At 43.5% G+C, this 16,990-nt stretch overlaps 1 protein-coding gene across 6 annotated transcripts in view; it reads right to left on the reverse strand.

Moving 5' to 3' along the window:
* Positions 1–7,006: 7,006 nt before the first annotated feature.
* Positions 7,007–16,990, reverse strand: part of Tcf20 (transcription factor 20) — a 93,946-nt gene continuing 83,962 nt past the window's right edge. The window contains exons 4-7 of one of the 6 annotated variants that reach the window (XR_014997898.2): positions 13,130–13,179; positions 11,953–12,075; positions 11,365–11,614; positions 7,007–8,304 (exon numbers count right to left, since the gene is read on the reverse strand). Coding sequence is in view for 5 of the 6 variants with exons in the window: in XM_085678485.2 (XP_085534611.2) it covers positions 11,992–12,075; positions 13,130–13,179 (134 nt within the window). In the remaining variant the exon portion in view is untranslated. Of the gene's footprint in view, positions 8,305–10,470; positions 11,318–11,364; positions 11,615–11,952; positions 12,076–13,129; positions 13,180–16,990 lie in introns of those variants that run through there. The other 5 variants (XM_085678489.2, XM_085678485.2, XM_085678487.2 and 2 more) reach the window with 5 other exon arrangements.

A 16,990-nucleotide genomic window follows, 5' to 3' on the forward strand; every position in this document is an offset into this window, starting at 1 on the left:
CATCCCTACCAAATCCAAAATTTTCAGTTCTCTAAGACTTTTGAACTTCCCATTGATCCTTGCTAGGTCACACAGGTTGCTGGAAGCATTCTCCTTTGTCTGAACAGATATCTTCAGAGAGGACATGAAGGAATCATCTCCCTGGACTGTTGTCTGTCACCTCTTACTGCTGCAAATTTTCGCTTTAGCCTTGAGAATGGCAACGTTTCTAACTGAATACTTTCAGCAATTTGAAACATCACAGGGTCTTAGGGACTACCATCACCAATATCTGTCATCCAAAAGGAACTGTAGTGATTTATACAAACTCATTTTATTTGCCCAGAGTCTTGTCTTCTGGTTGTAGCTCATCAAACTATGGGTGTCTATGTGTGATACAGGTTTAGCTGGCACTTGCTGAACATCAGCACAGGTGTCCCTTTCTCTTCTCCCTTCCTCCTTTTATTTTTATTTATTTGTTATTATCATTATTAAAGATACAGGCTGCTTTTTAATTCTTTATACAACTCCTACTAGCCTAGAACTTGTATTCTGCTGCTGGCCTCATACGTTGAATGTGCATGCTTATGCCACTGTTTGTGACACAGGACTTTTTCATAATATACAAGCTGTTGTGGAGGGATGACATGGTAAGGGTTAGTTGTAGATTCTTGTCTGAGAACCCAGCACACAAGAATTGAGGTTAGATCAAGAAATCAAATGACCACCTTAAGATTTATTATTTATTAGTCTGGAATTGGTACCCTTGCTAGTGTACAACTGTACAGAGCTGTAGAGGCTTGGGCTAACTGGAACTATGAAAATGCCATGGTCAGTGTACTAGTACTGTCCACTGGGCATCAAAAAACTAAAGGAAGGGCTTTATGTTAGCCAGGAGCTCCCCAAGGCATATTAAGCCAGCCTAGGATCTGACTCTATCCTCCAAGACACCCTGGAAAAGGCACAGGGATATAGACAACCCAAAGATACCTGCTAAGTATAGCTTGAAGACTTCTTGTTTCATAAGGTGGTCCTGGGATTCCAGAAAGCGTTCAGGATGGAAAGGGGTGGGGCATCTCCCATCCTTCATCACCATGGCCAGGTTGGTGATGTGTCTCAGCAGGAGGCACAGAGTATGAACCTGTGGTCAATGGGAATACCAAGATCCTAGATACTAAGTTCATATGCATAAACTCTGCCCCTAGAGGCTTCTTGCCCGCTCCCAAGAAGAGTCCCATAGTTCTCCTTGCCCAAGCCTGTGTCTGTATGTAGTGCTTTCTAAAATCAGTCAGCACTTGCTTTCATTTGTTCTCTCACTTCCTGGGAACTCTATCGGCAATGGCTGCATCACTGTAGATGCACTCATCGGTATGCTGGAAATCCAGAATGAGGTAGCCTTTATTTGGGGTGGCTGTGCTAGGGAGGAGAGTCCGTGATTAATTAGGGGAAGCCCTATACTTCAATTTCCTAAGATGTCATATGGGACCAATTCACTGGCATCTTATCCCCAAAAAACTGCACCTCAAGGACCATGGTAGTGGTAAAAAGCACACAGGCCTGGGTGCCTTCTGTGGAGGCCACACCAGGCCCCATGAGGCCACCAGCCTCCTTTTGGACATAGCCTGGAGACTGCATATTCCCTCAGCGAAAAAGTATAAAGACTTCACCCCAATGTTTTTTTATCTCTGTGTTGAGAGCTGATCCATATGAGAAAGATACCCACTACTTTTGTGAAAATCTGGGTCACGCCAGTGCTAGGAGCCACACGTGTCACAAGTCTGGGACTGCAATCATACTTTTGCCTCCAACCTCAGCCTTACACCACATTATCTAAGGACAGGATCATGCACAGAACCCAAACCAACAGGGTCAGATGGCTACATTCCTGCTTAATAGGTTAGCAACCACAAACATGTTGTCATCAAAGTTGCTCTTGGGGTTCCTCCTGTCCTGGACCAGGCACAGTGTGCTCAGGAACATAAAGAAGTCCCATAATCGTTTTATTGTTTTCAGACAGCCCAGGTACCAGGTTACTGGTTTTAAAAACATACAACCCACCAGACACTGATGTCCACAGTCTCTTACTTTTCCCATCTCAGCCAGCAAGGCATCAATAAGGTCTTAAGGATGCTATTTAGGATCTCAGACCATCTTCTACCCTGCCATTAGCTCATACAGCAGGGGTGCCTTCTGCCTAGGGCAGACTTTGCTAGGCAGTCCTGGCATGTGCAGAAGCATCAGGAATATCTTCTGCGCCCGTGACACCCAGAAAGGGTGTGGATGCTCCTGTGTACACTGTTCACCAGGACCTGTCTCAGTTCCCAGTTTAGTCCAGTATTAACCTATCCATCTTCCCCAACCCATCACTGGTCTCATCTCTAGTTCTAGCCTTTAGAGTCCCTTACAGTCTTGCTTTATTGAGAATTTATTCTAGCCTGCAAATCTCAAAGGCTGGTATGGTCATCACATGGAAGTACAGACCCTCAACTTCTTTGGAGTCTTAGACTTGGGCTGTTCCTCTCCTTCCTACTGCCTGTGCAGCTCCACAGCATCCTTCACGCATGAAAAAACTTCTGGAGAGGCTCTAGTGCATGAAGCTGGTTCTACAAGACTCCCGTGAGCACAGTGGTACCTTCTGAATGAATACAAACCTCCATGTTTCCTTCTAGCAGAACCAGCACCCAAGCAAAATGTGTGGGTACACTCTACAAACCACATTGCAGATTGACCTAGGATTGCGTTAGAGCTGAATGGGTGTCCTGGAAGTGAGGATGTGGATTAAGTTGACCTTATCCCACACTGTGGCTCCTCTCCCTCCCTTCCTTGTGTCCTTTAGTCCATCACTCACTGGCCTGTCAACTAGTACTGAAACAATGAGCATTCTCAGTCATTAACTGCTCCAATGATTTCTTGTGTAGGCTGAAGCTGTGCAGGGTTAACACAGAATACCTGTGTCAACAGCTGCTCCTGTCACTTCCAGTCCATGGGATATGTGATGGTTTGAAAAAAAATGCCACCCCATAGGCTCATAAGGTGTGGCACTATTAGGTGTGGTATTGGAGAAAGTGTGTGCCACTGAGATGCTGCTTTGAAGTTTCAGATGTTCAAGCTAGGCTCAGTGTGTCTCACTCTCTTCCTGCTTCCTGTGGATCCAGATGTAGAGCTCTTGTCTCTCTCTCCAATACCATGTCTGTGAGCTTGCTGCCACACTTTCCACAATAAAGAACTGAACATCTGAACTATAAGCCAGTCCAAATAAAATGTATTCCTTTATAAGAGTTGCAATGGTCATGGCGTCTCTTCATAGCAATAGAACCCCTGAAACAGGGTACCACATGTAGTATGTTTGTAAGCAAGTATCCCTGGTGGTGCATCCTACTCCCAACATTGCTCTCCACCTCTGGGCTCAGCAGCCAGCACCGCCCTGAGCCCCTCCTCCATTCCTTCCACATACTATTTCTCTTTCTTAGACTCCACTGTAGAATCCAGTAGCTTTTACTGTATCTCTTGACTACATCACCATCCCCACTAGCCTCTGTTCTGGTCACTGACCCTTCTGTGCCATCTTTGCTAGCCGCTGCCCCCCCCCCCGACCTTTGTCTTTGGATAGGAACAGGTGGGTGATCTAAGAAGTTCTCTCCACATTTTACCAGCACCTTCTGCATGGTTTCCAATCTGTTGATCACAACCAATGGCATCCAGGCTAGTTGTAGGATAGTCACCTCTCTGAAGCAGTGTTTTAGCTAAAGCAGAAGATGGGAGCACACTTACCAAGAACCCCAGCAGATATAAGGACCAGACATAGCAAGAGGTTTGCTGTGTGTTGTTACTGAACCCAGGGTCTCAGATATTCAAAGCAATGCTAATCACTGAGTTGCTTCCCCAGTCTGAGATATGTTGCCATGTCACTGGGAATTGTATTATATCTAAGTTCAGCAAAGGGCTGGTATTAGATGTGATTACCAGCAGTGACCTTGTCAGAATCAGAACTCAGTTTCTTGAGGTATAAGACCTACATAGCATTAAGATACTTGACCAGTCCTAGCACCTCTTTCCACTGTTTCCTGACTAAAATCCTGCTCTAGAACCTGACATCTCTCCACCACCAATACCCAAACAAATCCATTGATGTGATCAATGACTCAAGCCTTCATCATGTCTGCTGCCTCTGACTGGATTGCAAATCAGTTTGCACAAGAGCACAAGTTTGCCCCTATGTCTTAGTACTCCTATACTTCTGCTCTTGGAAAGTGAAGACTGTCCTCGGGTCCTGTAATCCCTTTCTCTTGGGGAATGTTTGTGGATTCACTATGTACCACTAAGGGCACCATTACCTCTGTTGCCGTCTATTACCAACTCCCCCACTTTGTACTAGTGGTAGGTATATTCTCAACATACCTTAAATTAAAATTAGAGGAGGCTTGAGCCTTCCAAGGATTATGTGCCATCATTAGTCCTCCCCAGGATCCGCAGAGAGCTGCAGTTCTGTACTGTCTGCACATGACAATCTATTGGTGGCCAATATGGATTTACTGTTTTAGAAAAATTCAAACTGCCCATAATCTGGGACCTCTATCATAGGGTGAAAGACACAATGTGCTGGTGGGCCCTCTGGACATCGTCATGAGACTGGAGTTCAAAAGTACTGCACTGATAAGGTGGATTGAGTCTACACCTGAGACCCATAGGCTTCACGGGGAGGGGCTGTAAGACCCAAACGCTTTCATGAGAATTTTATAAACCAATTATGGAGTTGTTGCAGCCAGCCAGCACAGGTTCATTAATAGGATGAAAGTTTGAGCATTTTTCTGACATGGTTTCCCTTTGTCAGGCGTAGCTATGTCACTGGGAGAAAACTTCCAACTCACACAGCTCCTCCCCAAGAGTGACAAATACAAGGAGATGGCAGTCTCGTGAGTGGCAGTCCCAACAACTATCACTTGGGGGAGCCAGAGATCAAGGACAGTAGAACATTGGAAAGTAGGCCCAAACTCACAGGCAATTTTTTAATGGGCAGTTTCTGTTCTCCAAGTTGTAAAAATTGTGGATATTAGCTCCTGAACAACATATATAAATTCAATGTCACTGAAATACATAGAAACCATGCCTAGGATGTACATAATTCTAAAACAACTTCAAGTCTAAAATTTAAATATGCACTTAAAAGAGGGGCTGGAGAGATAATGGCTCAATAGCTAAGAGCAGTGACCTTACAGAGGACTTAGGTTCAGTTCCCAGCACCCACATTATCGGCTCACATCAGTTCCAAAGGCTCTTCTGCCCTCTCCCAGCCTCCACATGTACTAGGCACACAAGTGACACACAGTTGTACATGCAGGCAAAAGTTCCATAGACATAGAATGAAATAAAATTTAAAGTTTTTAATGAGTATTGGAAAGAATCTACTACATACCTACAAGCATAGTCAACATAAAAGACACCTTCAGACGCTGGTGAGGATGTAAATCAACAGGAACTCCCATTCATGGGTCATGAGAATATAAATGGTAGATTCATTTGAAAAGAAGTTTAGCATTACTTACAACAAAACATATCCTTATCACATGACACATTAATCTGAAAGCTTATACCTACACAGGAACCCGCACAGTATTTATGGCAGCTCTACGTATAAGCGCCCAAACTGGAAGCGATCAAGATGTCCTTGAGCAAACAAAAAGCTAGAAAAACTGGGCATATCTAGACAATGGAGTAATTTTTGGCAGCAGCAAAGAATTAAGCTGTGTATCCATAAACACATGAAGAAACCATAAATGTGAATTACTAAATTGAAAGCAGCCAATCTGAAATGGCTACATACATACATATATACATACATACACACGTCTCTAACTATATGACAGTCTAGAAAAGGAAAAACTATGAAGATGATAAAAAATATCAGTGGTTGACAGGTTTGGTGAGGAAACGGAGGAGCAAACCATCCTGTAAGAGACTGTAATGGGAATAGATGGACGCCATAAATTTGTACAAATCCACAAAGCGTACAGCACCAAGAGCAAACCCTGATGTAGGTGCATCACTTACAACAAACATGCTCCTTCACTGGTGGCATTAATAACGGGGAAGGCTGCACATGACTGGAGGATGTGGGTACATAGGAGCTTATCTTCCATTCAATACAACAGTAAACCAAAAGCTGCTTTTAAAAAAAAAATCTATTACAACACACATGCACTGACCTTAAAAACTGCAGGAGCTGAAAGGCACAGTCAGCTAGGGCACTGCAGACATCAGAAAACTGTCATCAAGAGGAGCCCAACAGGGCCACTGCCCACCTCAGACTCATTTCTGAATTCAGTTTAAGGAAAGACAGACAATCATACTAAAGCCGTGCCCTGGTGTCATCAGAAAGGAACAAAAGGCAAAGTGACAAACATCTGCTGTCAGGAGAGTATTTTCCTCAAGATACATATTTTTCAAGTTTTATGACTTAGTCCTTGACACCTGAAATCTATCAATTGCATTTTAGCTGTGTTTATCATTTCTATTCAGGTCTTGGGCAGCTGCCTGAGCAGGGTCCCATGGCTGACACAGCACACCACTCACATCCATACCACCATCCAGGCAGGTGAGGTGAGAAATAGACCACACTGCTTGGTACAGTCATTAAAGCAAATTAACCTGCCATTTCTGCGGCCCTGAATTGATGAACACACTAGAACTCATTTATAATTACTTACTTCCAACTCAAAACACTATTTCCAATATTTCTTCTGTTCTCTTAAAAATAAAAGTCCATTAACATTGAATTATACATTTACAATCCTTAAAATTAATGCTGATTGGGAATATGTCCTCATGTCAACTTCAAAAAGTCAGAATGGTCCCATGGGGCAGAAAAGAACCGTGGCTCTGCTGACAAGAACCACTTAGACTTAGAGAGGCCAGGGGACAAAGGACTGATGGTGGCCTCCTGGGGAATAAACAGAGCCAAGGTCCCCTTTGGGAGGCTGGTCCTGAAGAAGGAAGAGACACATTCACTTAAAGTAAATGAAAAAGGACACAAGGTTAAAATGAAGTTTATTATGTTTTTGATTTTTTTTTTGATTTTTTTTTCGATTTTTGTTTTTTTAAATAAAACTGTTTGTAAAACAGCTATTTTATCCCCACGGCAGAGTGACCCCTGAAAGATGCACATATCCCTTCTTAAGGCCTTAACAAGATTTTTTTTGTACTTTTTTTCTTTTTTTAAAACTCATATATTTAAAAATTATACAATTTACAAAACAAAACAATACAACATAAAGATACATGTAGCATGGGGCCACATATCTAACAAGCCCCCTTTTCCATTATAAAAATGAAAGCAATAAAGTGTTAGAGTGGGTGGTTCTGGCCAGCTTTACCCACCCAAATGGTTCACATGCTGTTCTCTCCCAGACCTGGCCTATTTCAGCAGCAGAGGCCTGGGCCTCCATGGGTTCCATGGATTCTGTGGGTCCACATGGGTCCCAGCTACATGGAATGTGTCAAGGAAAGAGGGAGCCAGAGGGAAGCCATTCCTTAGTATATCTGTTGCTGTGAGGCTACTTTACCTACTTGGTGGAGCCACAGTGATGCAGGACACAGACATGACCTTGGGGCATCTCCCAATTTCACCACCACCCCCCCAAAAAAGAAAAAAAATAAAAATAGTGTTTCTGGAAAGGAAAAAAATTTATTTTTGAGTTTAAACATCATTCCCCCCCTTTTGAAGATGACCATCCCCCTTCTGCCCTCCCCGCAAACCTCCCCTGTAAGACAGACTGATCAGAGGAAAGGTGATATCGTTTGTCTGCTCCTTCAGTCCTGGTCTAGTGTTCACTGAATTGTTGTGAGACAGGCTAAAGATCAAAGTCACACCTCATCCTTCATGAGATGAGTTTGTTCAATTCAATTTCACATTTAAATTTCATTGTCATTGGAACAAATTTTGAGTTAACTAGATAATTTTAAAATAGAATCAAAAGGGATAGCGCACCTTTCATTTAAACAAAGTCTTTCCAGACTAAAAATAGATTTATATATATATATTTTTATCCCTCCCTTTTAACCCCCCCTTCCCCTTCAGCCCCCCTCCCCCCTCCCCCATATTGTCACTATGGAGATTGTGTCCATGGAAACAGCCATTCCAACATCTTGTGTCTTTCTTTCCTGTGGTGTCACCAGTTTGAGTGTGATGTGAGAACATATGAAGGAAGTGCTGGCATGGGCAGGCGCAATGGGGGTGCAGGGCAGGGCAGGGTGGGGTGTGGTTGCACAGCAGGAAGATTCCATTCCATCATGTGTGTCCACCACCTTCTCTCATCTCCACAGTCTCACCTGAAAAACAAGCAGTAGATAGAGGGTGCTGTGAAGATCTATATGGTCTCAGCACAGCTGTGGTAGCGATGGGAGGATACGAGTTTCAATAGGTATCTTACACTCATACCTTTTTGTAGATGGCAGCTGGTTTTGAACACATCCAAGATCAATGCTAGAACTATCATGAGGTTTTGGACCAAACACAGGGAAAAACAGCAGTGATTTAAGCTAATGGGCTTTGCATGGAAGGGATCAAGACAAAACAAGATTCCCCTTCATCTCTTTCTCAAGTCTCTCCCGTTCTTGCCACCAATAGATAAACTTCAGAGTAGAACCCAAGTCCTGCCTCCACAAAGCTTTCCAATAAACAACAGCTAAGAAGGTTAAATTGTGTGAAGGACCTAAGAATGTATCATTCAAGTACACATACACACACCGGCCCTTTACAAAAAGTCCGGTAAGGAGGAAGGCACTTTGCAGTATAGTGCAGCCCGAGACTCCAGCTCTGAGAATACAGGTGTTTTACCACAGCACTAAGGTAGCTTGAATCCATCTTCAAGATGAGGAAGCTCAAGTTCAGGGAGGTGACACTTGCAGCCCAAAGCACGTGGTTAGTTCAATGCAAGATTTGGGTGTATAGTTACCCAATCCTTTGCTAACTAGGTTCCAGGGACTGTGTTTCATTGTATGAGACATGGCTGAGAAGAGGTAATTAGGCTTCCTGTGAGCTTTCTGCCATTCCAACCTGTAAATATTCTCTTTAAATTTTACTGAGCATGTGGCTACTGTCCATATGATTATCACTAAGAATGGGAATGTGATAAGACCAACTCAGCAGCAGAACTCTTATATGGTACTTAACTACCACACTACAACCACAAAACAATAAGCACCTAATGTTCAGCAAGGAGAACAGAGAATTCTCTTTGGACTCCCCCACCTACCCTGTGGCCTGAACCTGAGAGGGCTTCCTTTGTATCCTTCTCCACCAACTCTAAGCCTGACTCCCAACTACAGCAGGCATCACTCAGCTCAACTATGCCAGGATTCAGAGGCAGACTCTTCTCTGAAGTACATGTGATTCCTACCTGAAGAGGAATTGAATTCTGACTCAGTGCAGATTTATGGCATCGGGGAAATGTGATAGACTAAGGGTTTCCTTTTGGAGGTATGACCCCAGCAGCACTTCCCTAGAAGAAACTAGGATTGAGGTGGCACTCATTCATCTGTGGATGGGCTGCACGCTGCTCAGAGAGAACAGGAAGGATGCCACCCCTTTCTTTTCATGGCTGTTTTGTGCAGGGCATATGGGTAGGTGGCATCCCTAGCACCCAGGACAGAACATCACTTCAAATGATGCTTTCTGTTCCCTGTCTACTACATCTCAGGGCCCAGCAGAGAAGCCACATTCAGGGGTCCTTTTGTCAGAAGACTGTGTAAACCTGCAATGAACCCAAAGAGTAACAATCAATCTTTCTTTGATTCCGGAGAGGGCTTCTTTGTGTACCCTTAGCTGTCCTAGAACTAGCTCTGTTTTTCAAGACAGGGTTTCTCTGTAGCTTTGGAGCCTGTCCACCAACTAGCTCTGTAGATCTGGCTGGCCCCAAACTCACAGATATCCACCTGTCTCTGCCTCCTGAGTGCTGGGATAAAAGGTGGGCATCATCACTGCCTGGTGAGTTAACTATCCAACACAACAGACCTACCATGATAAGATGCTTTCTCATCCTCAGAAATGGATGGGACATGGCCTACTGGACAAGTATCCAAAGACTTTACCTCTCTTACATTCTTAGCCTGGTGAGGACAAGTGCACAAATCCCACATGTTGAAGCAACATCTTCTAGTCCCTAGCATTGGGTATTTTCTGCTAGATAGAGCAGTTTTAGCTCTCAGAAACACACAACTAGGTAGCATACAATGGCCAGTGTGCTCTGTATTTGCCAAGGCCTTGTCAAATCCTCCTGAGTTCATCACTGTTATTTCTTATGAAGCATAGAGATACTAAGTAGCTTTAACCTCAGTCACAAAGCCCCTTTCACAACGTTCTGTGTGAAGAAATGGGCTACCAGAAGGTCAGAACACATGCACACTCACTGTCCCATCTCTGCTTTGTGTGACTTAATGGTGGCTATCCTGAGCCCGAGTATTCTTTGAGGACAGTGGTTTGTTTTTGTCCCTTAGCCTTTGTCACTGAGGCTTCAATAGCTAATTGGCTTTTGAAGAACAATGACTGACCTCAATGTAACAACTGAACAGATAAGCATAGAAAAAAAAGTTTTTTATTGTACAATATGTTTGCAAAGAATATTCCAGATATTATGACTGAACACAGGGTCTGCTCTTTTACTCAATAGGTGACTGCTACAAACACCAACAGACTTGAAGCCCATCCCCACAAGAAGGTCAGGTCTATTATGGCCAGATACCAGCCCATGAAGGATGGAGTTAAAACTGCTCAGTCTTTCTGTTCAAAGTCCATTCTGCTTCCAGTCTAGAGCTGGAAACATCTAAGAATGAGTAGGGATGATAACCTAGGTCCCTAAGAGACAGGTTCCCAAGGCCCAAATTTTCTAAAACTCAGGCTGGAATTCAGGTTAAAATCAAGTTTCAAATGAACTCATTTTTACTTCACCCAAGCCTTCTAACACACACTTACTTCGGGGATCCGAATTCCCCTTAGAATTCGACTCCAACCATCAGGGTCAATACAGAAACTCTTACAGACACTGCAGAGCCTACTTAGGCACAGTGGCAATAAAGTGCGTAAGTTCCACTGAAGGCCAATACAATTCTCCAAAACCCATATATGTATCTCCCACCACTTTGTACTGAGGGCCACAGGACTGTACCAGAAGGATTATGCACAGCCTGTAAAGCCCAACAGCTTCTGTAAGTGCAGAAATGACAATGTCTTGTCAGTCCACAGTCTTCTTATGTTTGGGTCTTGTGCCCCAAGAACAAATGAAGTGGTTCCAATCTGTCTTTCACACTGTGCTCTGCTCCAGGCATTCATTTCCAACCCTACTCCCTGCAAGAGGAAGGCATAGAGAAAAAGCACAATAGCAATGCACTCACCATCCCCACCAGGGAGTCTGGGGGAGCCCACATCTGCATCCAGACCTATCCCACAGTAGAATGCAAACAGACTTCTCTGAAGTCAGCACTTGAACTACCAATTAAACATTTTCTTGGAGGAGGAACACCACATACTATTAGATTAATTCAACTGTTCTTCAAATTAACATTGATTTTTTTCCAAAAATGAAAAACCTCCCAGTTGTATCCAGAAAGAAGGCACACTCCACAGAGAATATGCCTGCTGTGTCTGTGGGAAAAAGAAGATCCTCCATTTAGAGAATGATACCTCAATACAGCTAGGCCCACTGTGCAGAGCCCATGTCACAATGATTCTGTTCTTTTTACTCCCTACTTTTTTTCATCTCTCGGTGACAGAGCAGGGCAGGAAGGGTAAACCAAGCTTCCAGGGCCCATATCTTCTGAACTGCATTCTCATGGCTGCACAGAGACACTCACTACAATCAGTTTAACCCCTTGACACTGTTAAAAATCCACATGACAGTCTGAGGCCATAAGAGGCTGGAGGCTCAGACACACATGGAGCTTGGTGAGGAGGTGGTGGGAGCCCAGCAGGCCCCAACTCACCTGTGCTTGCTGTCCATTCCCACGTGCACATTGCCCCCCTCACCCCCGCTCCGACTGCTCTGTGCTGAGGCTGCCTTTCGCGGTCTTGTTCTGCAAGGGGAGGAGAGGGCACGGAAGGGGAGGCTGACGCCGGCCAAAGCCAAGGGGAGACAAGACAAAAGGACAGAACAGAAAATACAGAGTCGGAACCAGGGAGGGTAGTGGTAAGGAAAGGAAAGGATTGGCACATGGAAAAGGAAATAAAAATCAGAGTCAGTACTGAATGACAAACAGGAGACACCCAGATGGGGCTTTCTGAGACAAAATGTGATCACAGGTAAAAATAGAGAGAATGTTGTCTGACCCTGAGATCCACCTCTGAAAGCATTCTTAGAAGGAAACGTAAGAGTCTGCCAGGAGCATTCTGAGGTCAGTTTTCTACAGATGGTTCCTTTGCTTTTTTTTTTTCCTGGTCCTTTTTGAGGATTGAGTGGTCAATGACCACCAGATGTCAGTGTAACCTCAGCTAGACAGGTGCAGTGCAGGAAACACAGGCAGCAGAGCTCTCTACCCTGACCCTCCTCCTTTACCCCATCTGGCCTTCTGTGGCATCTCAAAAAATGAGTTACTTTCATTTTTCCACCTTTCCTAAAGGGAATGACCATGAAAGCCCCACTTAAGCACACTGGGAAATGAGTCAGTGGCAACCCATCCCTATTCATTGTTGGGTTGCTTCTGCTGTGCTACTGGGGAGAGAATGAGAGTTTCCCCAAGCTCTGGGGTTGACTCTATTTCCTAGACAAAGATATGTTTCTATACCAGGCCCTGTATCAACTCACTAAGAATTGATCCATAAACTAGGTAGAGTTCTAGTAAACTCAAAAAGAAAACAGTAATAGTTTCATTGAGTCTGATCTTCTAATTTCTTGTATTAAACAGACATCCCCCTCAAAACACCATACCTCTTCCCATCTTACCATGAAGGGTGTTGGCCCCCTGCCCCAGGGATTCTTTTAGCTTTGTGCACCCCCTAACTTTCAAAGACTGGGAGAGAGCTTCAGCTAAAGGTATATGTTGGTCAGATAGGCATGGGTCAAGTCTTTCAATGCTCGGGACTTTAAATCTTTTAAAGGGAACTACCCTTATTCTCTAGTTGCACAGCCAGTCTCACTTAAGAGTGCAGAGGTCTATGACTCACCTTGTGCTTGGGGCATCTCACCGAGAAGTTCTCCTCATGCAGCAAACAATCTACAAAACCAAGAAGACAGTCAAATGAGCCTTTGCATGCTCAACCAAGGCAGGGCTATACTGGCTAAACTGATAGAAAGGAACATAAGACACCTCAATACTGATTTATTTCCTTTCTTATTTCTGATTGTATATATGCAATACTCTTTATTTAAATGAAAAATGAAAGTAGTTGCATAAAGGTCAGATGCCATGGGACACATACACTTTTTCCCAGTTTTGTTATGCTTAGTGGGTTTTCCAGGGAACTGCCATGGGGTGCTCACATGGCAGCTGGAGTTCAGATCCTGTCTTGCTATCTTTCTAATAAGAAAACATCAGTGACAACCAAAATCATCTATGATAATAACATGTTATCAAATCACAAAAAAAATTAGTATTTTTTTAAAAAAGTGGTTGATGATAAGGGTAAACAACCATGATATAGTTACACAAAAATCACTCCAACAACCAGGATATACAAATGTGTAACTAAACCTTAAATTTCATTAACATTTTTTTTGCTGGGTGGTGGCAGTACACACCTTTACTCCCAGCACTCAGGAGGCAGAGGCAGGTGGATCTCTGTGAATTTGAGGCCAGCCTGGTCTATAAGAGCTAGTTCCAGGACAGGCTCCAAAGTTACAGAAATACCCTGTCTCAGAAAACCAGGATTTTTTTTTTTTACATACATCTAAAAAAAGGACTGAGTGCACACCTTTAATCTCAGTACTTGGCAGAGGCAGGTGGATCTCTGTGAGTTCAAGACCAGCCTGGCCTACAAGAGCGAGTTCCAGGACAGGCTACAAAGCTACAGAAAAACCCTGTCTTGAAAAACCAAAAAGATTGAAATGAAATCTTCCAAAACATATCAGAGACTCATTTGTAGGAAGAAAAGGGTGATTTCCACTAGAGATTTCTCTCTATATTTCCAAAATGGCAATGCTTAATTAAGCATCAAAGATATTGTGTTCAGCTAACCTCATAGGATCAATGCAAAACCTTTTCTTAAAAAAAAAAAAAAAACCACCACCACCACTACCACCAACAAAAAAAACTACCTGAAATACAGTGACACCCTCCCCCTTTGCATTTATTCAAGAGAGTCAGTTTTCAAGACAGAATGGCGACCAAGCCTGGAAGCCCGGCTGTCACCTGCATCCCACAGCCCCTAGAGACACAAGAAGACACTTTTGACGTGATCACACAATAGGCATGGCACACTTCAGAGGGAAAACAAAGTCTCATAAGGGTGATTTTAATTCCTGGAGGGAAAAAAATGATATATTGCAACTTTTAACTCAGTGACAGCATGCCTGATGGCAGCCAAGAATACATGTGCCTTCAGGTAAGTCCAGCTTTAAGGCACAAGAGTGGTGTATGGAACAGGGCAGATAAATCTAATTAATGAGTTCACTCTCTACATCACAGCTCTGAGAAACTGACAGTCAGGTCACTGGTGCAAGATGTGGTGGCAGGATGTTAATAAATATTGATCACGCGCTCTCAGAGAGCTCTCAGGCACCACAGCAATAAGCTGTAGTGCTTACCTTATTAAGTTTACTATTTAACCAGTTTAAAATGAGACACAGATTAGCAGCCTATATAGCCACATATTTCAAATGTAAGCAGAGGAAAACACAAATGAAAACTTCTCAGGTCCTCAGTATCCTGAACAGTTAAGATACTTGGAGAATTTGGCTCACTTCAGTATTACCTGCCTATGGAGTCTCAGATCACCTCAACTACAGAGTAAGCTATCAGCTTTCTCAGATCAAGGCCCCAGAACTCAGTTAACCTCTAGGCCCCTCCCTCCGGCATGCAACAAGCATAGCAGTAAGCAAAATATGTTAATTAAAAACCCACACGTTCATAGCATGACCAAGACTCCTGCTGCTCCAATCTGCCAGTGAGTTTAGAACAGGAGGAGGCAGACAACTGAAGCTCAGGGAAGCATTCTCTTCTCACCTGGAGTCTCCAGCAGACTGTGCCACCAATCTCTAAGTCCAGTCAAACATGGCACCTGTGAAGCTTGGCCACCATAATGCCACAGAGTTTACAAAAACATTCAGGATAGGGACCATGTCAGTTGCAAAAGGTACCATCAGAAAGGCACAAGTGGGTTTATTCACCCTCAGAATAAAAGAATAGTGTGACCAGCTGTGACAGGCCATTAATAAAATGTTTCTTAAAGTTAGAAAATGTTTCTTTCTGAGTTAAAAGGAAAAAATAGTCACAATTAAAATAATATAAATATACATTACTTGGGGAGATGGAATTCGCCTGAAGAAGTCTTACAGAATGTGCCTACCTCTGCCATTGCAGAACCACTGCTCTGTTCTCTTCTCATACAAATCTGTGAATCATGAGGAACTGGAATTCCACTCTTAGCAAAAGTCAGAACATAGGCAGAAAGCTTAGAAGCTGGAAGGGTAGAGGGGAGATTAATCCAACTGCCCTAGTGCTACTGAGGTAAGAGCGAAGAGTACAAACAAGTGTAGTGAAATCCCAAATGAGGACTCTGACAGGTGTCAGGTCCCCACGTGGTCAGCCAGCAACAATCACTTGATTTGTTTTTTCTACGGCCCTGACACTACCTTGCAGTACACAGGGCCTGGTCAGAATTCCTATAGGGTAGAAAACAAAGCAACAATTCATCAGATCACATGAGCTAGAAAAGACTCACAAAGTGGATCAGTCAACAAGATGGCTTCCAGAAACAACCATCACCTCCATACTTTCATTACCCTCTAAGCTTAAAGGCCAGGGTTACTTTGCTCAGTATTTCCTAACAAGGTCCATAAAGCTCAGGTACACTATCCACATACATATATATACTATCCATATACTCTATCCATATACACATATACACATACATATACACCATCCATATACATATATACACTATCCACTGTCCTTTAGATTCCTTGGTACCAGACACAGGCAGGCACCAGCTTGGCTAGCCACCTCTGGTACGGGAAAAGTGTCTGTATTCTGTCAATCATGTTTTAAATAAAACGCTGATTGGCCAGGCAGGAGGTGTAGGTGGGAAAACCAGACAGGAAGTGGAAATGATGCAAGGAGAGCATGAGAATTCTGTGGAGGAGGAAGCTGATTCCTCCCACTCCTGCCCAGATCACCGAAGCAGCAGGATGTGAGCTGCCCCACTGAAAAAGGTACTGAGCCACATGGCTAACATAGATCAGAAAAATGGGTTAATCAAGATGTGAGAGTTAGCCAGTAAGAAGTCTGACCTAATGGGCCAATCAGCATTACAACTTATAGAGTCCTTTGTGTGATTTTTCTCTGGGACTAAACAGCTGGGGGAACTGGGCAGGACAAAAACCCCAACAAGCCGACCCCTCATGTTACACACCTCAGCACATCATCCTTACACTAGTAGAGATGGACACTACAGCCTGTTGGCCACTCCTAAAGCATGTGGAGGAATGAGTCCTCAGTGCTGATAAAGCCCCTCCCAGAAGATGCCTTACCTTTGTGTTTTGTCATGAACCCACCCTAGGCTCTGACCCCATTACTCAAACATGGAAGTCTTCAGCAGAGAGAAAAATGTCCAGCTATGTTTCTTCATGAGAGTTAAAGAAAAATGTTCCCAGGCAAGATTCTTCACACACAGTAGAATTATTAATGAGCTACTACAGTCTTATTCCTTGTCTCAATTGTTGTGTTCAACATTTGTTCAGAATCAGAACTTATGTTCTTTTAACTATATCCTCTATCTGAAAACAAACTCTTCTGTAACCTTAACAACCAACACAGAAAATCTAATGATGGTGTCAGAAATGTGGGACTACACTGGGTGTGGGAGTTG

This window comes from Myodes glareolus, chromosome 19 (genome assembly GCF_982192425.1).
Source record: "Myodes glareolus chromosome 19, mMyoGla1.1, whole genome shotgun sequence".
NCBI classification, from domain to species: domain Eukaryota; kingdom Metazoa; phylum Chordata; class Mammalia; order Rodentia; family Cricetidae; genus Myodes; species Myodes glareolus.